Here is a 27,939-nt window from a genome sequence, read left to right as displayed (position 1 = left end):
ACCTAAGGTGATCCACCTGCCCCAGCCTCCCAAAGTGCTGCGATTACAGGTGTGAGCCACTGCGCCTGGCCTAGGGTTGTTATATCTTTGGCATCCTTCCCATTTGGGAGGCCTTCTCATCAGTCATTTTATGCCTTTAATGCCATTCTAGGTAGGCAGGAAAGGGGTCAGGGCCAGTGGGCCCATGTAGCAGATAGGGAAACTGAGGCCCAGAGAGGGCAAGCCACTTCTTCAAGAGGACCCAAACTAGCTGCCAGGCAGGCCCTCTGCCTCTGGGATTTTGCCCATATGGCTCACCTGGCCTAAGTCTGCTGGCCCAAGGAAAAGTTTGAACCCAACCCTGCCCTTTCCTCCATTCCTCTTGTGCAGGAGAGTTGGCGGGCCTGCGGCAGCAAATAATAGCTACACAGGAGAAAGCCAGTCTAGACAAGGAGCTGATGGCCCAGAAGCTGGTGCAGGTTGAGCGGGAGGCCCAGGCCTCTCTGCGGGAGCAGCGGGCAGCCCACGAGGAGGACTTGCAGCGACTCCAGCGTGAAAAGGTTCAGGCAGCTGGGGAGGGGTGGGCAGGACTCTGAGCCAGTGTCTCGACGTCGTTCTTCCTCTGCCTTGGTCTCTACATCTGTGAAATGGGACTTCCTCTCTGTTGTGGAGGCCCTGGGGACAGCTGGGAGGACTTGGGGGGCAGGCAGGGGGGGAGGTTGTGGTCCTTATTAGACATGCAGATTCCCAGGTCCCAAATCTGGTCCAGCCCTGGTAATCCTGATGCAGAGGGTCCACAACCACATTTGGGAAATACTGACCTAACGTACAGCAGGAAAGCACTTTCATTTGCTAAGTACTGTTTGCATATGAAGGGCCACTCAGACCTGAGTATATAGAAAGGCAAGGGGCCAGGGAAGTTACTAGAATACTGACTCTGGGGTTACATTGCATGGGTTTGAATGTAATCTTGGTCACTTACTGGTGGTGCTACCCAAGGTGTCTGTGCCTTCATTTCTCCACCTGTAGAAATAGGGATAGGATAGTGGAAGATATTGAGGATGAACTGAGACCATCCACATAGAGGGCTTAGCATAGTGACTGGTACTTAGCAAATGCTCCATAAGTTATTATTGCTGGCACTGGCATGCTCTCCAGAGTGGCCCTCGGGACAGGAGCCCTGGGCCACCAAATCCTAGACAGGGCTACCTCCAACAGAGGTGCAGGCTATGATTGCATGGCTCCAGGGGATGCCGTGCGTCCTGCAGTCCCCATGGCCTTGGGTGGTTGTTATCATACTTCTCCAGCAGGTGGCGATAAAACTCTTTTTTTTCTTTTGTTTTTTGCGATGGAGTCTCGCTCTGTTGCACAGACTGGAGTGCAGTGGCACAATCTCGGCTCACTGCAACCTCCACCTTCTGGGTTCAAGCGATTCTGCTGCCTCAGCTTCCTGTCTAGCTGGGATTACACGCACACGTCACCACACCTGGCTAATTTTTGTATTTTTAGTAGAGACGGGATTTCACCATGTTCCTCAGGCTGGTCTCAAACTTTTGACCTCGTGATCTGCCTGCCTCGGTCTCCCAAAGTGCTGGGATTACAGGCATGAGCTACGGTGAAGCTCTTAAAGAAGGGGCGGCTTGGCCGGGTATGCTGACTCATGCCTGTAATCCCAGCACTTTTGGGAGGCCGAGGTGGGCAGATCACAAGGTCAGGAGACCGAGACCATCCTGGCTAACACGGTGAAACCCCGTATTTACTAAAATTACAAAAAATTATCTGGGCATGGTGTCATGTGCCTGTAGTCCCAGCTACTCGAGAGGCTGAGGCAGAAGAATTGCTTGACCCTGGGAGGCAGAGATTGCAGTGAGCCAATATCACGCCACAGCACTCCAGCCTGGGTGACAGAGCGAGGCTCCGTCTCAAAAAAAAAAAAAAGAGGCTGGGTGCAGTGGCTCAAGCCTGTAATCCCAGCATTTTGGGAGGCCAAGGTGAGTGGATCACGAGGTCAGGAGATCAAGACCATCCTGGCTAATACAGTGAAACTCCGTCTCTACTAAAAATACAAAAAAATTAACCAGGCATGGTGGCGGGCGCCTGTGGTCCCAGCTACTCAGGAAGCCGAGGCAGGAGAATAGCATGAACCCAGGAGGCTGAGCTTGCAGTGAGCTGAGATCACGCCACTGCACTCCAGCCTGGGTGACAGAGCAAGACTCCATCTAAAAAAAAAAAAGAAAGAAAGAAAGAAAAAAAGGCAGGCACCTACCCTCGGGCTCCCCAGGTGGGCTGCTCTTTGCCTATGGGCTCTGCCTGCCCGCCTTTCCAGTCCCCAGGGATCTAAACTCCTGTGACCTCCCCCTTGCTCTTGCCCTTTGCATTGCCTGGCTTAGCCTCATTAATGTCCCCTAGTCTGTGTTCTTCTCTCCAGCTCCTCTGGCGACCCCTGACCCCATTCATTCGTCACAGCCAATCCTAACTCCCCTCCATCCCAACCCCAATCCCTCTTCCACAGCTGTTGGAACATCCCCTAAGCTAAAAATCAGATTGCTCCTTGTCACCTTGGCTCGAGTCCTCTCCCCCACTCCCCTCACTGTCCGTAGAATCCCTGTGGCCCACACAGCCTGGCCTGGCCCGGCCACTGCCTGGGGCTCTGGCACTGTGGCTCACTGCGTCCCGTTTCCCTCTGCACCCTGCATCCTCTAGGCCTTTCCAGGAGCTGTGCTCTTGGCCTGGGTTCTTTGTCTTTCTCTCTTTACCTGGCTGACAGCTGCTTGTCCCTCCTTAGGGGACCATGTTCGGACCACCAGGCCAGCCCACTGCTGCCCCTTGGCACTTTCAGAAAGCCCTGGTGTGTCTCTGTCACCCCCTTGTAGTTACCTGGTCACCCTCCCTGTCACTGAGGGTATGGGGGCCAGATGGCTCTTGCTGCCCTGATGTCTTGTGGGGTCTGCCTGGGGCCCTCCTGGTGTGTCACACGCGTCCGGTCCTGGCCCCCTAGGAGGCAGCATGGCGGGAGCTGGAGGCCGAGCGGGCCCAGCTGCAGAGTCAGCTGCAGCGCGAGCAGGAGGAGCTGCTGGCCAGGCTGGAGGCCGAGAAGGAAGAGCTGAGTGAGGAGATTGCTACCCTGCAGCAGGAGCGTGACGAGGGCCTCCTCCTGGCTGAGAGCGAGAAGCAGCAGGTTCGTGAGCCCTGGCGTGGCCTCTGCTGCTCTCTGAGCTGCTCCTGTTCTGGGGTGGACCCTACTCCGCCACATGGCAGCTAAGAGCCCTGGGGCAGGCCACTGCCCTCTTGGGGTCCTCTGTTTCCTTACCTGCAGGACGGGAGGATTAGAAGAGGGTTTGTGAGGCCTTGCTGTGCTCCATGCCTGGTACACAGTGAGCACTCACTGAGTGACAGTGACAGTTGTGACACCAGGAAAGCTGTTCCGTATTCTCCCATGCCTCATCCCACCCAGGCCAGGCATGGATCCTCAGGGCTGCCTTCTGAGCAGTCCCCACAATGCCCACAGGCATCAGCTGATCCGTCCCCACAAATAACAAGTCCCTAACTTTTCTTTCTTTCTTTTTTTTTTTTTACAAGTCCCTAACTTTTCTATAATATAACAGAGAAAGGGCAGACTGCGCCCATCTCCTCTCCTCACTAGCTGTGTATCTGGGCGAGTCGCTTTACCTCCTTGAGTCTAGTTTCCTCATCTGTAAAATGGGTAGAATGAAAGACTCTGCTGTCAGGGTGCTGTGGCAGGTTAGTGAGCTCTATGAGTGGTATCCATGTCCGGGATTCTTGTGACTGCCGTTGTGGCCTTTTCCAGGGCTGCACGTCTGCCCTGGGTCCACCTGCGGTGGCACACTCAGGCCTCTAAGCCCACAGTGGGCGCATTTCCCAGGCAGGAAGAAGCCTGAGCATACCCCCAGGACCAGCCCATCCCCCAAGCCCTTTGTCCCCTGCCTCTGCCCAGGCCTTGTCTCTGAAGGAGTCTGAGAAGACGGCGCTGTCAGAGAAGTTGATGGGTACACGGCATAGCCTGGCCACCATCTCCCTGGAGATGGAGCGGCAGAAACGAGATGCCCAGAGCCGGCAGGAGCAAGACCGGGTAGGGCGGGCTGGGCAGCTGGGCTGCCGTCTCATAGAGAGGCACATCCCTGGCTGAGGAGCTCCCACCACGGGGAGGCATGGCCCCGTCCTGGAGAAGCTTCCAGGCTGTGGGAGAGGAGGTTTAGCCCTTCCTTTGGGAGCCCCCATCTGAGGGAGGTGGCTCAGCCCTGCCCTGATGAATCCTTTTGGCCTGAGGGAGAGCCTGGCTACACGGGCAGCACTCACTATGCATCCAGGGGGCGGCAGAGGGTCCTGCAGGCCAGCAGGTGGCGGGGGGGTGGGGGGGCATGTTTAGAGCTGAAGGTGGACAGTGCACCAAGCGGGTTGGGAGGAGCCAGGGTTTGGGGACACAGCAGGACCAAGTCTGAGGAGCCCCTCTGTCCCAGAGCACCGTGAATGCTCTGACGTCCGAGCTGCGGGACCTACGGGCTCAGCTGGAGGAGGCTGCTGCAGCCCACGCCCAGGAGGTGAGGAGGCTGCAAGAGCAGGCCCGAGACCTGGGCAAGCAGCGGGACTCCTGTCTTTGCGAGGTGAGCAGCCGCCCCCTCTTCTGAGCAGCATACCCTAAATGGCGCTATGTGCCTGGGGGCCTAGTTCCCCAGGGCACCGGAAGAGTATAAGATTCCTCCCTGCACGTGAGGACCAATGAATAGCACTTAGAAAGGAGGCAGCAAGCATTGTGAAGCGCCTGTTGTGTACAGGTGGGATTTAGCAAGCATGGTGAAGCGCCTGTTGTGTACAGGTGGGATTTAGCAAGCATGATGAAGCGCCTGTTGTGTACAGGTGGGATTTAGCAAGCATGGTGAAGGGCCTGTTGTGTGCAGGTGGCATTTAGCAAGCATTGTGAAGCACCTGTTGAGTACAGGTGGGATTTGGCCTCAAGGAGGGGTGAGTGGGGTCTCTGCCGTCTTGGTGTGCTCAGGACAGTCCTGACTGATGGTGACTTCAGGTGAAAACATGACTGGTTGCAGCACGCCTTGCTCAAATGATAACTCACAGCCTGCGGTCTCAGCATAGCAGAGGGATGGGGCAGGCTCCCCGGGGCCAGGGATCTGGGATACAAGACCCAGCTTGAGGGGTGGTCCCTGACCGCTGGCCTGGGGACACCTGCTGTGCTCACAGGCAGAAGAGCTTCGGACCCAGCTGCGTCTGCTGGAGGATGCCCGTGATGGGCTGCGGCGGGAGCTGCTGGAGGCCCAGCGCAAGCTGCGTGAGAGCCAGGAGGGCCGGGAGGTGCAGCGCCAGGAGGCAGGCGAGCTGCGGCGCAGCCTGGGCGAGGGCGCCAAGGAGCGCGAGGCCCTGCGGCGCTCCAACGAGGAGCTTCGGGCCGCTGTGAAGAAGGCAGAAAGCGAGCGCATCAGGTGGGGCGTCGCAGGGGAACCAGCCCTGAGTTCTCATGGAATCCTATCCCTGAAATCTAACTTCAGCCCCAAGGTTCTGGGGAAATTGCCCACATACGAATTCTCTGTCTCCTAAGCAGAGCCTGGCACCTGCCTTATTTTAGGAAGGTTTCCTCCCTGTTGATTGGGGAAAGGGGCAGAGGGGCAGTGGGCAGGGTTGGGTCCAGACTCAGATCCACCTGCCTCATCACCCTGGAAACCAGGTCTCCTCCTGGAGTCACTAGTCTACCCCTCTCAGCTGAGGGCCTGGGCCCCAGCCCTGGAGGGCTCAGCTCTTGGGAGAGGCCGCATAGGCGGGCAGTGTCTGACCCACTCCAGGAATTGGAGGAGGCTGCTTTTGTGTAGAGCCACTGACTACTCCCAGGACCCAGGGCAGCCCCTGACCTCTGCCCTCTCCAGCCTGAAGCTTGCCAATGAGGACAAGGAGCAGAAGCTGGCACTCCTAGAGGAGGCACGGACAGCCGTGGGCAAGGAGGCCGGGGAGCTGCGAACTGGACTGCAGGAGGTGGAGCGCTCGCGGCTGGAGGCTCGGCGGGAGCTGCAGGAGCTCCGGCGTCAGGTACTCTCCCTGCGCCACCCTTTGCCCCAGGGCTTGCTGTGTGTCCTAGGGCCAGTAGCTCCCCCTTTCTGGAATCACGTTTCCCCCTAGGTAAAACCAGGGCCTTGAACTCTGACTCGCCCTCTCACCTAACCTTGGTGTGAATGGATGGGCTTTGAGGAATCCTTGAATCCCTGAAACTGTGCAAAAGTTTGCGTGCATTTGTGTGCACGCTCAGGCTCACGTTTCTCCAAGGAGAGGAGCTGGTGTCCTTGTTCAGTTCTCAGAGGAATCTGCGAACAACAAAAGGTAGAGATTTCGTGAACTAGGTCAGAGGTTGGCAAATTGTTTTTTGTAAAGAGCCCAAATGGTAAATATTTCCGGCTTTACCGGCCACACAGTCTCTATTGCAGCTACTTGGCTCTGCCGGGGTAGTGAGAAAGCAGCCCCAAACAGCACATGAACAGAGGGGTGTGGGTTCCAGTAAAACTTTGTTTAGGGACACTGCAATGTGAATTTTCTGTCATTTTCATGTGTCAAGAAATATTGTTCTTCCTTTAGAAATGATCCATTTTCAACGATTTAAAAATGTAAAAAAAAAAAAAAAATCCTTAGCTCAGACCCTTATAGAAATAAGAGACTCGCCAAATTTGGCCTGTGGGCTATAGTTTGCTGACCTGTGAATTAGATGATCTCCAAACTCATGAACAGCAGCACGCATTGAAGAAGCACCTGCTGTCCTCACCCAGAGATATCACAACCAGGCCAGGCGCAGTGGCTCACGCCTGTAATGCCAGCACTTTGGGAGGCAGAGGCCAGTGGACTGCTTGAGCCCAGGAGTTCGAGACCAGCCTGGGCAACATGGTGAAAACCTGTCTCTACTAAAAATACAAAAAATTAGCCAGCTGTGGTGGCTCATGCCTTTAATCTCATACTTCAGGAGGCAAAGATGGGAAGATTGCTTGAGCCTAGGAGTTCAAGACCAACCCAGGCAACATAGTGAGAACCAGTCTCTACAAAAAATTTAAAAAATAGCTAGTTGTCATGTCATGCTCCTGGAGTCCCAGCTACTCGGGAGGCTGAGGTGGGAGTATCCCTTGAGCCCAGGAAGTCAAGGCTGCAGTGAGCTGTGATCACATCACTGCACTCCAGCCTGGGTGACAAAGCAAGACCCTGTCTCTTAAAAAAGTTTTTAAAATTTTTATTTTTATTTTATTTATTTATTTACTTTTTGAGACGGCGTCTCAACTCTTGTTGCCCAAGCTGGAGTGCAATGGCGCGATCTTGGCTCACTGCAACCTCCACCTCCCAGGTTCAAGTAATTCTCCTGCCTCAGCCTCCCGAGTAGCTGGGATTATGGATGCCCGCCACCACGCCTGGCTAATTTTTTTTTTTTATTTTTAGCAGAGACGAGGTTTCACCGTGTTGGCCAGGCTGGTCTCGAATTCCTGGGCTCAAGCAATCCACTGTCCTCTGCCTCCCAAAGTGCTGGGATTACAGGCGTGAGCCACCGCACCTGGCCACCAATTATTACTGGGATTACAGGTGTGAGCCACGCGCCTGGCCTCCCCAAATTTTTTTTTAGAAACTTTATGGCTCACGCCTGTAATCCCAGCACTTTAGGAGGCTGAGACAGGCGGATCACCTAACATCAGGAGATCAAGACCATCCTGGCCAATACGGTGAAACCCCGTCTCTACTAAAAATACAAAAAAATAGGCTGGGCGCGGTGGCTCAAGGACCGGGCACGGTGGCTCAAGCCTGTAATCCCAGCACTTTGGGAGGCCGAGACGGGCGGGTCACGAGGTCAGGAGATCGAGACCATCCTGGCTAACACTGTGAAACCCCGTCCCTACTAAAAAATACAAAAAAAAAACTAGCCGGGCGAGGTGATGGGCGCCTGTAGTCCCAGCTACTCGGGAGGCTGAGGCAGGAGAATGGCGTAAACCCGGGAGGCGGAGCTTGCAGTGAGTTGAGATCCGGCCACTGCACTCCAGCCCGGGCGACAGAGCGAGACTCTGTCTCAAAAAAAAAAAAAAAAAAAAAAATTAGCCAGGCATGGTGGCGGGCACCTGTAGTCCCAGCTACTCAGGAGACTGAGGCAGGAGAATGGCATGAACCCGGGAGGCGGAGCTTCCAGTGAGCCGAGATCGCGCCACTGCACTCCAGCCTGGGCGACTGAGCGAGACTCCATCTCAAAAAAAGAAAAAAAAAAATTTGTTTTTAGTTACGAAAAAAGAGATATCACAACCAGATAGCCAGAGATACTCTGATACTCTGATAGCCCAGAGATACCATAGCCCCCTTCACCCAGGTCCCTTCCTGAGAAACCACAAGACTCCCTGAAAGGAGCTGGCGTTTGCATGCCAGCTTTTGCTGGGCATGTTTCATGCTACGGCATCTCCTGTTACCCCTGCTGTAGCACATGGGGTGGGTAGGCAGTACCCCCACCTGCCCCTGTGGGGAAATGGGGGCTTAGAACGTTACAGTTGTCTCAGATCGAATCCCAGTCTGGTGTGTGTGGGCTCTGTGAGTTTGGGCAGGTTACTCTGACACTCTGAGGCTCAGTTTTCTCATCTGTTAAATAGGGATAATATTTCTACCTCCCTCATACAGCACTGTACGATGATTAAATGAGTTAATGTAACTGAAGTGCTTAGAACAGGACTGGACACATGGTGAGCACTTCAAACATGTTCATCACCACTGTAGAAATGAAAAATAACCCAGGGAGCTATGGTTCCTGCCTGTGAACTCCTGGTCTGCTAAGGGCTGAGCCTTCCTTCTACTATACCAATCCCCTCATGAAAGGTAGTTTTGACCCACTGATTAAATGGTAAACAGGCCACTGATGCTCAAGTGCCTAGCATCGCCTGAGCTCAGTGTGGTTATCTAGGGGCTGGCTCCCAGTGGATATGGGGTGGTATTTGATATAGGTGTCCCTAGAGCAGTAGGTCCTAAGTGGCCTTGGGCCAGGACTGGGAGGGCACGGGGCAGAGCTGACCTCCCTGGCGTTCCTGCTCTCTCACAGATGAAGATGCTGGACAGTGAGAACACCAGACTGGGCCGGGAGCTGGCGGAGCTGCAGGGCCGCCTGGCGCTGGGCGAGCGGGCAGAGAAGGAGAGCCGGCGGGAGACCCTGGGCCTCCGGCAGAGGCTGCTGAAGGGCGAGGCCAGCCTGGAGGTGATGCGGCAGGAGGTAACTGAGCAGGCGGGTGGGCTGGTGCATCTTTCCTCCCTCCAGCAGGAAGCAGGTAGGCACCCCAATGCTGGGACCATTCTGAAAGGCCACTCCCTAGGGCTCGTTCCTTCCCCCACTCCTTGAGAACTTTCCCAAGTTATAATAAGAACAGCCCAAAGAACAGTGGGTCTACTGTATGCCGCCACAAAATGGGCAGGGAGAGGCCCTGTAAATACGACCTTGTTTGACTCTACCGGCAGCCCCACGGGATAGGTACCGTTGGCCCCATTTTTATTTTTACTTTTTTTTTTGAAAAGGAGTCTTGGCCGGGCGCGGTGGCTCAAGCCTGTAATCCCAGCACTTTGGGAGGCCGAGACGGGCGGATCACGAGGTCAGGAGATCGAGACCATCCTGGCTAACACGGTGAAACCCCGTCTCTACTAAAAAAAAAATACAAAAACTAGCCGGGCGTGGTGATGGGCGTCTGTAGTCCCAGCTACTCGGGAGGCTGAGGCCGGAGAATAGCGGGAACCCGGGAGGTGGAGCTTGCAGTGAGCTGAGATCCGGCCACTGCACTCCAGCCTGGGCGACAGAGCGAGACTCTGTCTCAAAAAAAAAAAAAAAAAAAGAAAAGAAAAGGAGTCTCACTCTGTCACCCAGGCTGGAGTGCACTGGCGCGATCTTGGCTCACTGCAACCTCTGCCTCTTGGGTTCAAGTGATTCTCCTGCCTCAGCCTCCCGAGTAGCTGGGATTACAGGTGCTCACCACTATGCCCAGCTAATTTTTTTGTATTTTTAGTAGAGACAGAATTTCACCATGTTGGTCAGGCTCATCTCAAACTCTGGTCCTCGGGTGATCCACCTGCCTCGGCCTCCCAAAGTGCTGGGATTACAGGTGTGAGCCATCACGCCCGTCCTACCATTAGCCCCATTTTACAGAACCCTCAGAGAGGTCGAGGGATCTACCCAAGGTCACACAGCCACCTAGGTCTGTCTGACTCCAAAGCCCACACTCTTCCTGCTCTACCTTTTCTGGCTGTCTCATCGCTGTGAATCTGTTGTATGGCCCGGAGCAAGTCACTTCATCTCTATGCCTCAGAGTGCTCATAAGAGATGGACTAGCACAGCTGGGCATGTATGAAGGGCCCTGGCACAGGTCCTGGCACCCAGCTGCTCAGTAGATGGGGTTTCCAGTGAAATTGGTGACTGTGAGAGGTTGACTCTCTAAATGGCAGGGGTGGCTTTGTGTCTGTGTGACCCTGCATCCCATCGGTAAATGATTTTTTAATGCAGATTGATTGATACATTATGGGCAAGGAGGGGCAATGTAGCCTAGTGGTTAAGGGAACAGCCTCTGGACACACCTCCCTCTGGAACCAGTGGGCACTTAACCTTCCTGGCTGTTCACTGTGTTCCCAGCCTGCAGCCCCTGTGTGACCCTGTGTGGTGTGCCTCCCTGCCTTCCCCCACCCCCTAGGGCTGTGAGTACATGTGATTAATAAGCTGCTGTCAAGCTATTAAAAAAGTTTTAAAAACAGAAACAAAAACAGCTGGGAGCAGTGGCTCACACCTGTAATCCCAGCACTTTGGGAGGCTGAAGCTGGTGGATCACTTGAGGCCAGGATTTCGAGACCAGTCTGGCTAACATGGTGAAACCCCGTCTCTACTAAAAATACAGAAATTAGCTGGGCATGGTGGTGCTCACCTGTAATCCCAGCTACTCGGAGGCTGAGGTGGGAGGATCACTTGAATTCAGGAGGCAGTTTACAGCGAGCTGAGATGGCGCCACTGCACTCCAGCCTGGGTGACAGAACTAGACTCTGTCTCCAAAAACAAACAAACAAAAAACCCACAAAAACAACAATTAAAAAAACAGCCTTTGGAGCTAGAATGCCTGGCTTTGAATCCCAGCTCTGGCAGTTTACTAACTCTGTGGCCTTGGACAAGTTACTTAGCATCTCTGTGCTTGTTTCATCTTCTGTAAAGTGAGATCAATTCATAGAGTAGTAATTAGAGTTAATATTTTTTGGAAAGTTACTTGGTGGCTGGCACTGATAAGCCCTATGTATTCAAATGCTAGCTGTTATTACTAATAAACTATGGGCATTACAAGGCTTGTATAAAGAATAAAGAGATTAATAAACAAATTATAGTATTTCATCCCATGGGGATGTATTTGCATCTCCTGCTTGAGTGGCGAGCACTAAAGGATAAAGGGTTGTGCTGAGCACACAGCCAGGGATGGTGGGCTCCAGTCCGGGCCTTAGGGGTGGGGCACCGGGTTGGGGGAGGCCTTGCCGACCCCCACCTCCTGGCATCACTCCAGCTCCAGGTAGCCCAGCGGAAGCTGCAGGAACAAGAAGGCGAGTTCCGGACCCGCGAGCGAAGCCTGCTGGGCTCCCTGGAGGAGGCGCGTGGCACTGAAAAGCAGCAGCTGGACCACGCCCGCGGCCTAGAGCTGAAGCTGGAGGCGACGCGGGCCGAGGTTGCAGAGCTGGGCCTGCGGCTGAGCGCAGCCGAGGGCCGGGCACAAGGCCTGGAAGCCGAGCTGGCCCGCGTGGAGGCGCAGCGGCGCGCGGCGGAGGCCCAGCTGGGTGGCCTGCGCTCGGCTCTGCGCCGGGGCCTTGGCCTCGGTCGCGCGCCCAGCCCAGCCCCGCGGCCGGTGCCCGGCTCTCCTGCCCGGGACGTACCCGCAGGAGGTAAGGGCAGCGCCGCGCGCTGCAGGGAAGGGGGAAGGTGGGCGGGCCGCATTGAGGCCCCGCCCCCCCACAGCAGGTTTTTTTTTTTTTTTTTTTTTTTTTTCCAAGGAGTCCACCACACCCCTCCACTGGGGCTCGCTTCTTAGCCCCGCCCCCTCACCAAGGCCCCTCCCTTCACTGATCCGTGCTTCTCAAGGGCGATTCTTTTTTTTTTAGACAAGGCCTCACTCTATTTCCCGGGCTCAAGTGGTCCTCCCTCCTCAGCCTCCTGAGTAGCTGGGACTACAGGTGTGCCACCACACCCAGCTAATTTTTGTAGTTTTTGTGGAGACGGGGGTCTCACTATGTTGCCCAGGCTGGTCTTGAACTCCTGGCTTCAAGCGATCCTCTTGTCTAGGCCTCTCAGTGTTGGGATTACAGGCACAAGCCATGGCACCCAGTCTGGGCCACTTATTTTTGGGGGGAGGTGGGGTGGTTCTTTTTTTTCAGTTTTTGAGACAGGATCTCACTCTGTCACCCCAGTTGAAGTGCAGTAGTGTGATCTTGGCTCACTGCAACCTCTGCCTCCTGGGCTGAAGTTATCCTCCCACCACAACCTCCTAAGTAGCTGAGACTACAGGTGTGCACTACGATGTCTGCTTAATTTTTGTGTTTTTAGTAGAGATGGGGTTTCACCATATTGCCCAGGCTGGTCTTGAACTCCTGGACTCAAGGGATCCTCCTGCTGGGATTACAGGCATGAGCCACTGCACCTTTCCTGGATGAGGGGATGGAGGGCTCTTAATGCTCTTGACTCCTTTTTTGATTTTCTGAACCTCCATCCTCTTCGTTGACCCCTGCCCTCTCTCCAGCAACATCCCATTTTCTTCAGCCTGTCTTCCTCAGCTCCACACCACACCTGTAACCCCAATATCTCCCTCAGATGTATACACCACCAGGCCTGACCCCTTCCAGGAAATCCTTCCAAAGGAAAAACCAGGCAAGGGATATTGCTGGTGGGATTGTAAAATGCTGCAGTCACCATGGAAAATAGTTTGGCAGCGCCTCAGAACACTGAATATAGAATTACTGTAGGCCGGGCGCGGTGGCTCAAGCCTGTAATCCCAGCACTTTGGGAGGCCGAGACGGGTGGATCACGAGGTCAGGAGATCGAGACCATCCTGGCTAACATGGTGAAACCCCGTCTCTACTAAAAAAAAAAAAATACAAAAAACTAGCCGGGCGACGTGGCGGGCGCCTGTAGTCCCAGCTGCTTGGGAGGCTGAGACAGGAGAATGGCGTAAACCCAGGAGGCGGAGCTTGCAGTGAGCTGAGACCCGGCCACTGCACTCCAGCCTGGGCGGCAGAGCGAGACTCCGTCTCAAAAAAAAAAAAAAAAAAAAAAAAAAAAAATTACTGTAGACCCAGCAATTCCACTCCTAGCTATATACCCAAAAGAATTGGAAACAGGTACATGAACAGATATTTGAGCACCAATGCTTATTCCAGCATTGTTCACAATAGTCAAAGGAAACAGCCCAAATGTTCATCTACAGATGAATGCATAAACCATATATGGCATGGCCCTACAATGGAATATTATCCAGCCTTCAAAAGGAATGACATTCTGATACATGCCACAACACAAATAAACCTTGACAACATTACGCCAAGTGAAATCCATGTCACCAAAGGACAAATACAGTATGATTCCACTTATATGAAATATCTAGAATAAACAAATTCGTAGAGGCAGAAAGCAGATTAGAGGTTACTAAGGGCTGAGGAAAGTGGGGGATTTGGGGGTTACTGCTTTATTTAGTAGTTAAAGTTTTTGTTTGGGGCTGTCCTAGTTTGCCAGGGTGTGCTGGGCACAGTAACGTCCGTAATCCCAGCACTTTGGGAGGATGAGGAGGGCAGATCTAAGATCAGGAGTTCAAGACCAGCCTGGCCGACATGGTGAAACCCTATCTCTACTAAAAATACAAAAAGTAGCCAGGCGTGACGGCACGTGCCTGTAGTCTCCCAGCTACTCAGGAGGCTGAGGCAGGAGAATCACTTGAACCTGGGAGGCAGAGGTTGCAGTGAGATGAGATCATGCTACTGCACTCCAACCTGGGCAACAGAGCAAGACTCCATCTCAAAAAAAAAGAATAACTAAAAACAATACAGTATAACAACTATTTCCACTTAGCTGTATTTGGTATCATAAGTAACCTAGAGATGATTGAAAGTGTATGGGAGTATATGGCAGGATGCACATATGTAATATGCAGTATCCCTTGATATCTGAGGGGCATGGGCTCTAAGACTCCACTGGATACCAAAATTGGTGGATGCTCAAGTCTTTGATATGAAATGGCATAGTACTTACATATTACATATGTGCAAGTACTATATATATATATAAAATGTATGTATGTATATGTATGTGTGTGTATATATATGTATGTGCATATGCATATATATATATATATATATTTTTTTTTTTTTTTTAGTAGAGATGGGGTTTCACCATGTTGGACAGGCTGCTCTCAAACTCCTGACCTCCAGTCGGGATGATCTGAGAACAGATGATGGTGATGGCTGCACAACATGTGAATGTAATTCATGCCACTCAGTTGTACACTTTAAAATGGTGAAAATGGCGTGGCATGTTGGCTTATGCTTGTAATCCTAGCACTTTGGGAGGCCAGGGCGGGTGGATCACTCGAGGCCAGGAGTTCAAGACCAGCCTAGCCAACATGGTGAAACCTTGTCTATACTAAAAATACAAAAAATTAGTCGAGTGTGGTGGCAGACACCTGTCTGTAATCCCAGTACTCGGGAGGCTGAGGCAGGAGAATCTCTTTTTTGTTGTTGTTTTTTTTTTGGTTTTTTTTTTTTTTTGAGAGGGAGTCTCACTCTGTCGCCCAGGCTGGAGTGCAGTGGCCAGATCTCAGCTCACTGCAAGCTCCGCCTCCCGGGTTCACGCCATTCTCCTGCCTCAGCCTCCTGAGTAGCTGGTACTACAGGAGCCCGCCACCGCGCCTGGCTAATTTTTTTTGTATTTTTAGTAGAGACGGGGTTTCACCGTGGTCTTGATCTTCTGATCTTGTGATCTGCCTGCCTCAGCCTCCCAAAGTGCTGGGATCACAGGCGTGAGCCACTGTGCCCGGCCTAGGAGAATCTCTTGAACCCAGGAGGTGGAGGTTGTGGTGAGCCGAGATCACGCCATTGCACTCTAGACTGGGCAACAAGAGCGAAACTCCGTCTCAAAAAACAAACAAAACAAAACAAAAAAAAGGCCGGTCATGGTGGCTCACGCCTGTAATCCCAACACTTTGGGAGGTCGAGGTGGGCAGATCACCTGAGGTTGGGAGTTTGAGACCAGCCTGACCAACATGGAGAAACCCCCGTCTCTACTAAAATTACAAAATTAGCTGGGCATGGTGGCACATGCCTGTAATCCCAGCTACTCAGAAGGCTGAGGCAGGAGAATCGCTTGAACCCAGGAGGTGAAGGTTGCAGTGAGCCGAGATTGTGCCATTGCACTCCAGCCTGGGCAACAAGAGTGAAACTCTGTCTCAAAAAAAAAAAAAAAAAAAAAGTGAAAATGGGCTGGGTGCGGTGGCTCACGCCTGTTAATCCCAGTACTTTGGGGGGCTGACGTAGGTGGATCGCTTGAGTCTGGGAGTTTGAGACCAGCCTGGGGAACATGGGAAAACCCCATCTCTATAAAACAAAAACAACAACAAAAGTTAGCCAGGCATGGTGGCGCATGCCTGTAGTCCTAGCTACTTGGGAGGCACAGGTGGGAGGATCTTTTGAGCCCTTGAATTCGAGGCTGCAGTGAGCTGTGATAATGCCACTGTGCTCCAGCCTGGGCAACACAGCAAGACCCTGTCTCAAAAAAAAAAAAAGGTGGTGAAACTGGGACACTTTATGTTATATATGTTTTGCCACAATAAAAAAATTAGGAGACCAGGCACGGTGGCTCACACCTGTAATCCCAGCACTTTGGGAGACCGAGGTGGGCAGATCACAAGGTCAGGAGATCAAGACCATTCTGGCTAACATGGTGAAACCCTGTGTCCACTAAAAATACAAAAATTAGCCGTGCGTGGTGGCAGGCACCTGTAGTCCCAGCTACTCGGCAGGCTGAGGCAGGAGAATCCCATGAACCCGGGAGGGGGAGGTTGCAGTGAGTCGAGATCGCGCCACTGCACTCCTGCCTGGGCAACAGAGCGAGACTCCATCTCAGAAAAAAAAAAAAAAAAAGGACAAAGCCAAGGGAAGGGCTGGGGTAGTTCATGCGGGGGCAGCAGGCGCCTTACTGAGGAGGTGATGGGTAAGGGGAGAACGTGAGCGAGCAGCTGAGGGAAGGAGGTCCTGAGTGGAGGTGCCCCTGTCCTGTGGACAGCAGGGACCATCAGTCCCAGAGCATCAAGCAGGGGAGTGAGGGTTGGGGACGAAGGGTTTGCTCCAATAGACATTGTAGGCCTCTACGAGGACTTTTACCCCGAGACGATGGGACCTTCTTTTTTTTTTTTTTCCCATGCCATTCTCATGATAGTGAATAAGTCTCACGAGATGATGATGGGACCTTCTAGAGCTGGTCCACCAGGGGTAGGCCTGCTTCTTTGGGAACCTCTGAGCGAGGCCTTTTGGGTGGTGACCAAGTTCGTGGCTGCGGGGAAGTTTCGGTGTCCCTCCGCCGCCTAGGCAGGATGCTCATGGCAGGACCTGTGTCCTGCAGTTCCAGTGCCAGCCTCCAGGTGGTGCCCTGGTTCCACCCGCCCTACCCCCTCCACCTCCCCCGGCCATCACTCCAAGCAGAGTGCACAATTTTCTGCCAGGGAGTGGGGCTGCCTGGATTCCCACCTCAGCCCTGAAACTTCCCAGTGTTGAGAACAACCAAATCACTTTTTTTTTTTTTTTTTGAGCCCAAGTCTCACTCTGTTGCCTGTGCTTCAGTGCAATGGTGCGATCTCGGCTCACTGCAACCTCCGCCTGCCGGGTTCAAGCAATTCTTCTGCCTCAGCCTCCTGAGTAGCTGGGACTACAGGCGTGCACCACTGCGCCTAGTTAATTTTTTGTGTTTTTAGTAGAGATGGGGTTTCACCAGGTTTGCCAGGCTGGTCTTGAACTCCTGACCTCAGGTGATCCACCTGCCTTGGCCTCCCAGAGTATTGGGATTACAGGCGTGAGCCACTGCCCCCGGCTTCACCCCCTTTTTTTTTTTTTTTTTGAGACGTAGTCTCGCTCTGTCGCCCAGGCTGGAGTGCAGTGGCACAGTCTCAGCTCACTGCAAGCTCTGTCTCCGGGGTTCAAGCTATTTTCTTGCCTCAGCCTCCGTACCTCAGCCCTCCAGGTAGCTGGGACTATAAGCGTGGGCCACCATGCTTATTTTTCTATTTTCTTCTCTTCTTTTCTCTTCTCTTCTCTTCTCTTCTCTTCTCTTCTCTCTCTTCTCTTCTCTTCTCTTCTCTTCTCTTCCCCTCTCTTCACCTCTCTTCTCCTGTCTTCCTCTCTCTCTTTTTCTCTCTCTTTTCTTTTCCTCTTCTCCCTTCCTCTCCTCTCCTCTCACCTCCCCTCCCCTCCTCTCCCCTCCTCTCCTCTCCTCTTCTTTTCTTATTTTGACGGAGTCTCGCTCTGTCGCCCCGGCTGGAGTGCAATGGTGCAGTCTCGGCTCACTGCAACCTCTGCCTCCTGGGTCCCAGTTCAAGCAATTTTCCTGCCTCAGCCTCCTGAGTAGCTGGGATTACAGGCTCCCACTACCACACCTAATTTTTGTATTTTTAGTAGAGATGGGGTTTCACCATGTTGGCTAGGCTGGTCTCGAACTGCTGACCTCGTGATCTGCCCACCTCGGCCTCCCAAAGTTCTGGGATTACAGGCGTGAGCCACCGCTCCCAGTCTTTTGTTTCTTTTCTTTTTTTTTTTTTTTTTGAGACAGAGTCTTGGTCTGTCATCCAGGCTGGAGTGCAGCAGTTCCATCTCGGCTCACTGCAAGCTCCGCTTCCCGGGTTTAAGCAATTCTCCAACCTCAGCCTCTAGAGTAGCTGGGATTATCGGCGCCCGCCACCACGCCCAGCTAATTTTTGTATTTTTAGTAGAGATGGGATTTCACTATGTTGGCCAGGCTGGTCTCAAACTCCTGACCTCAGGTGATCCGCCCGCCTTGGCCTCCAGAGTGCTGGGATTATAGGCGTGAGACACCGCGCCTGGCCAATTTTTGTATTTTCTGTAGAGATGGGGTTTTACCGTGTTGGCCAGGCTGGTCTTGAACTGACCTCAAGTGATCCGCCTGCCTCGGACCCCACAGTGCTGGGATTACAGGCGTGAGCCACCACACCCAGTCAAGAGAACAAGCAAATCACTTAACTGCTCTGTGCCAGCCTTGCCTGGGAAGAGGGTAAATTGTTCCTTACCTGTCAGGAAGTTGTTGTGAAGATGAAGTGCCTAGCACAGTAAGCACTCAGTATGGAGAGACGTTGAGGTTATGCAGCAGCCACCCTTGCACTGGGCCCTGGGAACAGTGGTGGATGGAAGAGACAAGGCCCAGCCCTCGTGGTGCTCATGGTCTGGGTGGGGTGGCAGACATCAGACCCCCCTGAGGATGGGATGAGCTCACTGTAATCCAGCCTGGGGCCAGAGAGGCCTCTGAGGGAGGGGGCGGCCCTAAAGGACGGGCCAGGCAAAGAGACACCATGGGGAGAGGGGGAGCAGCATGTACAGAGGCCCTAGGGCTGGGACAAAGAATGTTCTAGAACATGGGGGATGCAGGGTGGCCAGTTTGTAAACGGTGAGAGGGTTTCAGCTGGGATGGGCAAGAAGGCCCCTAAGCTATAGCAGAGAAGTTGGGCTTGATTCTGAGGGCTGTTGGGAAAGGCAGGGATGACAGTGAGTGAGATGCGTGGGAGGCCCGTGGCTCCTGCATCACTGAGCAAGTGTTCTCTTCTAGGAAGTGGGGACGGGCTCAGCAGCCCCAGCACCTTAGAATGCAGCCCTGGGTCCCAGCCACCATCTCCAGGACCTGCCACCTCCCCAGCTCCTCCAGACCTGGACCCGGAGGCCGTGCGCGGGGCCCTCCGGGAATTTCTGCAGGAGCTGCGCAGTGCCCAGAGAGAACGGGTAAGCCTGGGCATGCGTGGCTGGATAGGGAACCTGCAGGGCCCTGGAGGGGTTGCAGGGTGTCAGAGCAGGGGTCTTCCTTCGTTCCCCCATGTTGGGGCTGCAGGATGATCTTCGGACCCAGACCAGTGCCCTGAGTCGCCAGCTGGCTGAGATGGAGGCTGAGAGAGACCATGCAACCTTGAGGGCCAGGCAGCTGCAGAAGGTGGTGGCTGAGAGTGAGGAAGGTGAGTCTGATCCTCGGGGTCCCTGGTCTCTCTCCTGTGTTTTGGGCAGTTGAGGCAGAAGCCGGGGGATTGGCCTCTGACCCTGCTGTGGCCCCCATGACCTGACTCGGGGCTGTCTCCAAGAGGACCCTCCTTGGATAGCCTCACCTGTGTGTAGACCTGCACACTATGAAGGGTGCAGACAGGCTGGCCCTGCACTGGGTGGAGTGCAGGCTGGACATTTTGTGACCTGGTTTGGGTCTCGGGGCTGTGCTTGGCCATGCCTGATGGGGTGGGGGGTGGCTGCAGCCCGGCGCAGCGTGGATGGGCGACTGAGCGGGGTCCAGGCGGAGCTGGCGCTGCAGGAGGAGAGTGTGCGGCGCAGTGAGCGGGAGCGCCGGGCCACGCTGGACCAGGTAGCCACACTGGAGAGGAGCCTGCAGGCCACTGAGAGCGAGCTCCGGGCCAGCCAGGTGGGCACGAGCTGAGGGCCAGCGGGGGCGACAGGGAATCTGTGTACCCGAGTGGTTGTCTGACTCTTACGTGTGTCTACCTGTGTCTGTCTGCCTGAGTCTCTCTGCAACCCACTGAGGTGGCCAGCCTCTGAATCACTTGTGGTCACTAGCTGTAGAAAAAAGAGCTTGGTCAAGGTGCAATAGCTCATGCCTGTAATCCTAGCACTTTGGGAGGTCGAGGTGGGTGGATCCCGTGACCCCAGGAGTTCAGAGACCAGCCTGGGCAACATGGTGAAACCCCATCTCTATAAAAAATACAAAAAAGGCCGGGCGCGGTGGCTCAAGCCTGTAATCCCAGCACTTTGGGAGGCCGAGACGGGTGGATCACGAGGTCAGGAGATCAAGACCATCCTGGCTAACACGGTGAAACCCCGTCTCTACTAAAAATACAAAAAACTAGCCGGACGAGGTGGCGGGCACCTGTAGTCCCAGCTACTCGGGAGGCTGAGGCGGGAGAATGGCGTGAACCCGGGAGGCGGAGCTTGCAGTGAGCTGAGATCCGGCCACTGCACTCCAGCCTGGGTGACAGAGCAAGACTCCGTCTCAAAAAAAAAAAAAAAAAAAAAAAGGCCGGGCGCGGTGGCTCAAACCTGTAATCCCAGCACTTTGGGAGGCCGAGACGGGCGGATCACGAGGTCAGGAGATCGAGACCATCCTGGCTAACATGGTGAAACCCCATCTCTACTAAAAATACAAAAACTAGCCGGGCGAAGTGGCGGGCGCCTGTAGTCCCAGCTACTCGGGAGGCTGAGGCAGGAGAATGGTGTAAACCCAGGAGGCGGAGCTTGCGGTGAGCTGAGATCCGGCCACTGTACTCCAGTCCGGGCGACAGAGCGAGACTCCGTCTCAAAAAAAAAAAAAAAAAAAAAAAACAAAAAGTAGCTGGGCATGGTGGTGTGGGCCTGTAGTCCTGGCTACTCGGGAGGCTGAGGTGGGAGGATCACTTGGAGCCCAGGAAGTCGAGGCTACAATGAGCTGTGATCATGCCACTGCACTCTAGCAAGGCAGAGTGAGACCCTGTCTCAGAAAAATTAAAAAAAGAAAGAAAGAAAGCGAGCAAGGCTGGGCGTGGTGGCTCACGCACGCCTGTAATCCCAGCACTTTGGACTTTGGGAGGCTGAGACGGGCGGATCACCTGACACCAGGAGATCGAGACCATCCTGGCCAGTATGGTGAAACTCTGCCTCTACTAAAAATACAAAAAAATTAGCCAGGCGCAGTGGTGGGCGCCTGTAGTCCCAGCTACTCAGGAGGCTGAGGCAGGAGAATGGCGTGAACCTGGGAGGCGGAGCTTGCAGTGAGCCGAGATCGGGCCACTGCATTCCAGCCTGGGCGACTGAGCAAGACACTGTCAAAAAAGAAAAAAAAAAAAGAAAGAAAGGAAAGAAAGAGAGCTTGGGCTTTGAGCTGTCATCTCCCTGGTTTTCGTTTTCCTCATCTGTAAAAGGAGGAGCAGTGATTACCTCACAGGGTGATACACATAGGCTCTTATCACAGGTGGTACTCAGGGAGCCTCTGTTTTATGTCTCTGTAGTTCTGGGGTTTTTATGTGTGTTTGGGGGACAGCTGCGGGTGCCAGTGTGTGTGTCCGCCTGTCTGGGGCAGGAAACTTAGGCCCTGGTGGTGACAGTGCAGCCACAGTTCCTCTCCGCCCTCCCCAGCCTGTCCCTCTGTTACTGCCCCCCACTCAACCCCCTGCCTCTGGCCTGGGGCCGAGCTTAGCTGGATTGTTGTGTCTGCGGCTTCAGCCCTGGCCGTGGGCCCAGCCGCAGGGGCTGCGGGAGGAGGCCAGGAACAAAGCTGGGCGGGAGCCAGAGTGGGGGCCCCAGACAGGGCAGGGCTGGGGCTGTGGGCAGGGTGGCAGAGGGGCCAGGCTCAGGATGGGGGCTGGGGAGGCTCTAATAACACCCCCTGTTGATCCACCCTGTCTCTAGGATAGAACCAGGGATTGGAGGACCCCTAGTCTGCCTTCCTGTCCCATCCCCACTCCCCAGGCCTTCTTCACTGGCTGACCCTGGGCAGGGGAGGGGGAATCACAACCTGAAACCCTAGAACAGCAGGGCCCCCTCAGAACTGTCAGGCTCAGCTCAGTTTGCACGTGAGTCAGTGGGGCAGGGCCTTGGAATCTGCATTTCTACAGCCCCTTCCTCAGGGCTTCTGTGAGCACCCAGGTTGTGGTACCCTGGGACCAATCCAGTATCCCCACTGTGCAGATATGAAATGGGGCCAGACAGCGGGAAGGGGCAGTCCTGGGTTCCACAGCCCATTGGCCTGGGCTAAAACTGGAAAGGTGGGCTCTGGGATCTTCACGTCCACTCATCCTGGGAACACGTGGAGAGACCGAGGTCCCCAGAGGGTCCCAGGCTGGCCCCAGGTCACACAGGTCACCCTTCGAGGCTGCTCCCCACTCTTCCCCTATGGGCCCCAGGGCGTGTGCGGGAGGGCTGTGGGGTGCACTGGATGTCTGGGCCTGAGCCCCGCGCCACCTGCAGGAGAAGATCAGCAAGATGAAGGCCAATGAGACAAAGCTGGAGGGCGACAAGCGGCGCCTGAAGGAGGTCCTGGACGCCTCTGAGAGCCGCACCGTCAAGCTGGAGCTGCAGCGGCGCTCGCTTGAGGGGGAGCTGCAGCGCAGCCGCCTGGGCCTGAGTGACCGTGAGGCCCAAGCCCAGGCCCTCCAGGATCGGGTGGACTCCCTGCAGAGACAGGTGGGCCCCTCTCCAAATCACGGCCACAACATTCACATGCCCTGTGCCAAGAGCTTTGTAGGCACTACGCAGTCCCTCCACAACCCTGTGAGGCAAGTATTACCAACATCCCCATTTCACAGATGGAAAAATAGAGGCTGAGAGGTGATGTCATTGTCCAAGATCCCACAGCTAGTAAGAGGCAGAGCCAAAATTAGAATTCAGGGCTATTTGATGACAGAATCTGCATGCATAGGAGTCATCTGGGATAAGTTAGAGATGTAGGTTTCACTCATTTCCCTTTTTGCCTTAACTGCTAGGAAGCTCAGCTCTAACTGGAATGTTAAATAATTTGGCTAGCCTTGCCTGAACACCCACCAAAGTCAAAAATAGAAAATTTTAGTGTTGTGGTGGTTACCCTGTCTCTTCCATGGCAGAGAGGAGAGGGGAATGAGGACAGGGAGGAGACCAGTGAGTCTGAGACAACTAGGTTGATGGCACTCTGGGCACGAGTAGTTAGCCAGCAGTGACGTGGGGCCCAGGTTGCAGTAGGCTGAGCCAGCGGGAGTTCTTAGGAACAGAGGGTCTCGATGATGGAGGCCCAGAGAGAAGTGGGAAGGGAGTGGATTCGGCATGCCAGGTGGAGGTCACAGTAGGAGCAGAGGTGTAGAGGCCAGATGGGAACAGCCCCCTGATTGTTCTGGCTGTCCTCCTGCCAGGTGGCAGACAGCGAGGTGAAGGCAGGGACCCTGCAGCTGACCGTGGAGCGGCTGAACGGGGCCCTGGCCAAGGTGGAGGAAAGCGAGGGGGCCCTGCGGGACAAGGTGCGGGGCCTGACAGAGGCCCTAGCCCAGAGCAGTGCCAGCCTCAACAGCACCCAGGACAAGAACCTGCATCTACAGAAGGCTCTGACCGCCTGTGAACATGACCGCCAAGTGCTCCAGGTCTCGGGCCCAGGGTCTGGCTGGGGTGGGTCCAGTGAGAGAGTCAGCTGGTAAGAGCAGGCCTGGAGGGGGGCCCCGGTAAAGAGCCAGCCAATGGGGCAGTCAGTTGGAGCCAATGAGAGCAGGCTTAAAGGGAGGGCGTGGGCCCAGTAGACCATCAGCCAATGAGAAGAGGCTCTGGGTATGTCCCGTAAGAAGACAAGACTACTAGACTTGGGGGGACCCAGGTGCAGGGTTTATTGGGGAGAGTTGGGGTCTGAGTGGGTCCTACCTTACGCAGGTCAGTGGATAGGCCGTGGATGGGTCTGGTGTGCACCCTACCCTCCAGGTGAGATGACTGCCTGTTTTATGGGTTGTGGACCTATCCGGAGGTACAGAATAGAGAGGACTCCTCAGGGCTCCCAGGCCAGCCTGGCACCATCAGCCCCTGTCCCCCAGGAACGGCTGGATGCTGCCCGGCAGGCGTTATCTGAGGCACGGAAGCAAAGCAGCTCTCTGGGCGAGCAGGTGCAGACGTTGCGAGGCGAGGTGGCTGACCTGGAGCTGCAGCGGGTGGAGGCCGAGGGCCAGCTACAACAGCTACGGGAGGTGAGGGCTAGGGTGTGCCTCCTCTGTCCCCAAGACTGTGAGGCCCTGGGATGGGCGGGGGGGACGTTCCCACCCATCTCAACCTCATCCCAAACCCTGGTGCAACCTCCAGTAAGGAAACATGGTTCGTTCAGAGCATAGTTCTGTTATACAGATGGAGAAACTGAGAGTCTGAGAGAAAGGTTTGGCTTCAGGTGACAATTCTCTGATGTGGGCCTCACCATCACCTGCTCTGTGAGTGGGCCAGCCTCATTATCCCCAAACTTCAGATAAGTACGCTTAGGCCCAGAGGGATTCAGGGCCTGCCTGGCTTCTGTTGCAGGTGCTGCGGCAGCGGCAGGACGGTGAGGCTGCAGCCCTGCACATGGTCCAGAAGCTGCAAGATGAGCGGCGGCTGCTGCAGGAGCGCCTGGGCAGCCTGCAGCGCGCCCTGGCTCAGCTGGAAGCCGAGAAGCGGGAGGTGAAGCGCTCAGCCCTGCGGCTGGAGAAGGACCGTGTAGCCCTCAGGAGAACGCTGGACAAGGTAGGCTGCTCCCTGGGCTCTCCCCTCACTTCCCCTGGGGCCTAGCTGTGGTGGATCCCACTGCACATCCCCAGGGTCTGCTGCCACTGGTGGGGTTAGGTTATTCCATTGGGGTTCAGGAACCGGAGCCCCCGCAGTAAGCTCCTCCTGGCACCCTGATCTCCCCTGGCTCTCCTGCCTAGGTGGAGCGGGAGAAGCTTCGTAGCCACGAGGACACAGTGCGGCTGAGCGCAGAGAAGGGCCGCCTGGACCGCACCCTCACGGGAGCTGAGCTGGAGCTGGCAGAGGCGCAGAGGCAGATCCAGCAGCTGGAGGTCTGACCCCACCCAGTCTGGGACCCCAACTTCATCCCCAGTCTGAGTGCTCAGCAATCCCAGTGTTAATGGCCCAGCCAGCCCAGGGCCCACAAACCCCTCCTCTAGGAGCCCTGAGCCTTCCAGTGACCCAGCCAGGCTATGGAGGGAGGGGTTCTCCCTAAGGTGTACAGAAAAGACACTAAAGGCCTGTTTGCACGTGAGCCTGTGGGTTCATGTATGTTGTGGCCATGCGGCAGTGTGAGAACCCGTGTGGTCATTCTTCTGTGTGGAGCATGAACCTTGTGTGTGGAGCATGAACCTTGTGTGTGGAGCATGAACCTTGTGTATGGAGCATGAACCTTGTGTGTGGAGCATGAACCTTGTGCATGGTGTGACGTGTCTAGGTATTGTGAATATGTGTTTGTGTACAGGTGTTTTCATGTATGTGGGAGTTGGGCCTTTGCACATACACATGCACCTGTGTGAGTCCAGGCAGGGATTTACATGCTTGCCTTTGTGCCTGTGTGTATGACGTCTGAGTGTGAGTGTATGTGTGTGTGTGTGCACGCACCTACCTGAGTGGGGGTCATTGGGTGCACTCACCCTGGGCTCGCAGGCTCACTGTGAGGGCCAGCAGGATGGAAGACACACAAGGATCTCTCCTGCCCTCCCCCTCTGCACTGGCCACGTCCCAGGGAGGTACCTGACAACCTGTCACACGTGCACACACGCACTCACGCTGGGCCAGAACCCTGACCATAGCCCCTCTCTGCAGGCGCAGGTGGTGGTGCTGGAGCAGAGCCACAGCCCAGCCCAGCTGGAGGCAGACGCGCAGCAGCAGCAGCTGGAGCTGCAGCAGGAGGTGGAACGACTGCGCAGTGCCCAGGTGCAGACTGAGCACACGCTGGAGGCTCGGGAGCGGGCCCACCGCCAGAGGGTGCGTGGGCTGGAGGAGCAGGTGTGCAGGCCCCCTCGGAAGGCTGGGCCAGAATCATGTGTGGGGCTGGAGGAAGAGGAGAGACCCAGTCAAGACCTCGTGGGTATAGGCAGTTGATGGCTCCCATAACCGAAAAGGGTGGGGTTGGCTCTGCGCTGGTATCAGCCAAGACCAGACCAGGAGCCACGGGATGCTCCTGCGCCCCAAGGCCTTCCTGCCATGGCTCTGCTCCCCTTGGCTCCATGCTCAGGGCAGCCTTCTCCCTGGGTGGCCAGGTGTCCTCAGCAGCTCCAGCCTCAGGTTCTCCCAGCTATCTCATCCCTGAAGACAGCAGGGGCAGAAGTCCCAGGGCTGTCCCTCACTGGCCTGCTCAGATCACACACCCCTTCCTGACCATGCCTGAGCCAGCCTTGTCAGCTGGGCAAGGTGCTCTGCTAGGCCAGGCTGGGTCACATGTCCACCTCTTGGGTCTGGGCTAGAGCCATGCCCACCCAAGTGATGACGGGGATAAAGAATGGGGGTGGGCCGGGCGCGGTGGCTCAAGCCTGTAATCCCAGCACTTTGGGAGGCCGAGACGGGCGGATCACGAGGTCAGGAGATCGAGACCATCCTGGCTAACACGGTGAAACCCCGCCTCTACTAAAAAATACAAAAAACTAGCCGGGCGAGGTGGCGGGCGCCTGCAGTCCCAGCTACTCGGGGAGGCTGAGGCAGGAGAATGGCGTAAACCCGGGAGGCGGAGCTTGCAGTGAGCTGAGATCCGGCCACTGCACTCCAGTCCGGGCGACAGAGCGAGACTCCGCCTCAAAAAAAAAAAAAAAAAGAATGGGGGTGGAGTTGCCCTCAAAGGTGCCGACAGAAGACGCCTGACTCTGCAGTAAGGAACAAAATGAGAAGGGCAGGACAACCCCTGACTCTCAGTCAGGTCAGACCTTTCCTGAAACCGTGGCACTGTGTCCCTCTGGGGTTCCCAGCTGCCTTCCTTTCTCTGAAGCCAGGCTGAGGACCTGACTGGCCTTATCTTCCCTTTTTTCCCCAGGTGTCCACACTGAAGGGACAGTTGCAGCAGGAGCTTCGAAGGAGCTCAGCACCCTTCTCTCCGCCCTCCGGCCCCCCAGAGAAATGAGCCCCTCCTGGCATCTGGAAAAAGGCCCTGTGCCCGGGACAGGGGAGGGCCCTCCTTTTGGACAGCCCACTCCCCAGAGCCCAGTCCCTTGGGGGCCTCAAGCTGGGGTGGGAGGAGGAGGTGCTCTGCTGGCAGTGCTGAGGAGGGGTACTCCAGCTCCAGGCCTGGAGAGGCTTCCCAGCATCGCCTACAGGCCCCACCTCAGTCCAGCCTCCCTCTTCCAGGATGAGCCACTGTAGATTGTACAAGTTCCTCCTTGAGGGGCTGAGCCGCAGCCAGGGTTGGGGAGCGCCCTCGTCTCTGGTCAGCCCTGGAGCAAGGGCTCGTGGGAAAGAGGAGAGGGGCCAGGCCCAGGGCAGGGGTCAGAGGCCCAGTCCCTGACTCTGGCTTCCCAGAGATCTGTCCACCTTAGTTGAGACTGTGTGTCAGGAAATTCCTCAGAGTGCTCAGAGTCCCTTATTTTTATACCTTTTTACAATGTTAACTGTTCAGAACTGTTTTTTGTAACAAGACCTCCTTTTCTAAAAAGTTTGTACAGGTGTGTCCCTTTTCTAGACGATTGGAGGAGATGTGGTGGGGGGAGACAGGTGGGGTCTGGGGCAAGAGGGATGGGGCCCTGTAGGGAGGGGTGCTTGGGGAGGCAGCAGGGAGAGGCAGGGAGGCCTGTGTTGGGAAGGGAACTTGCCAGCCTCACAGGATGTCAGATGGGGAGGCCTCTGGGGTCCTCAGTCACCCGGTGCATAGAACAGATGGGGCTGTTGAAGCCTGGGACTGGGCCGAGCCTGGGCAGCTCGACTCTTTCCAGTCTATGCTTTCTTGCCCCTTTCTCTGGCCCCTCCTTAGATCCAAGCCCACCCTCAGGACAGTGACAGGCCTTCCAGGCAGCATGGCAAACAAGTGCAGGTTTGGGTGTGAACATGCCTGGCTCCGCTGAGTGATCCTGAGCAAAGCTGTCGCCTAGGCTGGAGTGCAATGGCACGATCCCAGCTCACTGCAACCTCCGCCTCCCGAGTTCAAGTGATCCTCCTGCCACAGCCTCCTGAGTAGCTGGGATTACAGGTGCCCGCCACCATGCCCAGTTAATTTTTGTAATTTTTTTTTTTTTTTTAGTAGAGACAGGGTTTCATCATGTT

The 27,939-nt window shown here is 55.2% G+C and overlaps 1 protein-coding gene across 1 annotated transcript in view; it reads left to right on the top strand.

Annotated features, from left to right (window-relative positions):
• The window catches only part of CROCC (ciliary rootlet coiled-coil, rootletin), a 57,492-nt gene extending 30,158 nt beyond the window's left edge, over positions 1-27,334 (top strand). Inside the window, 18 exon segments of the mRNA XM_033228886.1 lie at positions 370-539; positions 2,978-3,157; positions 3,935-4,069; positions 4,458-4,601; positions 5,194-5,432; positions 5,871-6,030; positions 9,041-9,208; positions 11,517-11,889; positions 18,815-18,984; positions 19,091-19,211; positions 19,500-19,663; positions 22,198-22,413; positions 23,112-23,336; positions 23,775-23,924; positions 24,247-24,447; positions 24,630-24,761; positions 25,519-25,701; positions 26,720-27,334. Of these exon segments, the coding sequence (XP_033084777.1) occupies positions 370-539; positions 2,978-3,157; positions 3,935-4,069; positions 4,458-4,601; positions 5,194-5,432; positions 5,871-6,030; positions 9,041-9,208; positions 11,517-11,889; positions 18,815-18,984; positions 19,091-19,211; positions 19,500-19,663; positions 22,198-22,413; positions 23,112-23,336; positions 23,775-23,924; positions 24,247-24,447; positions 24,630-24,761; positions 25,519-25,701; positions 26,720-26,806 (3,218 nt within the window). The 3' untranslated portion in view covers positions 26,807-27,334.
• Positions 27,335-27,939: the final 605 nt, after the last annotated feature.

The sequence above is a fragment of the Trachypithecus francoisi genome, unplaced genomic scaffold, assembly GCF_009764315.1.
Source record: "Trachypithecus francoisi isolate TF-2019V2 unplaced genomic scaffold, Tfra_2.0 Lachesis_group12, whole genome shotgun sequence".
NCBI classification, from domain to species: Eukaryota; Metazoa; Chordata; class Mammalia; order Primates; family Cercopithecidae; genus Trachypithecus; species Trachypithecus francoisi.
This window is presented reverse-complemented; position numbering and strand designations above follow the sequence as displayed.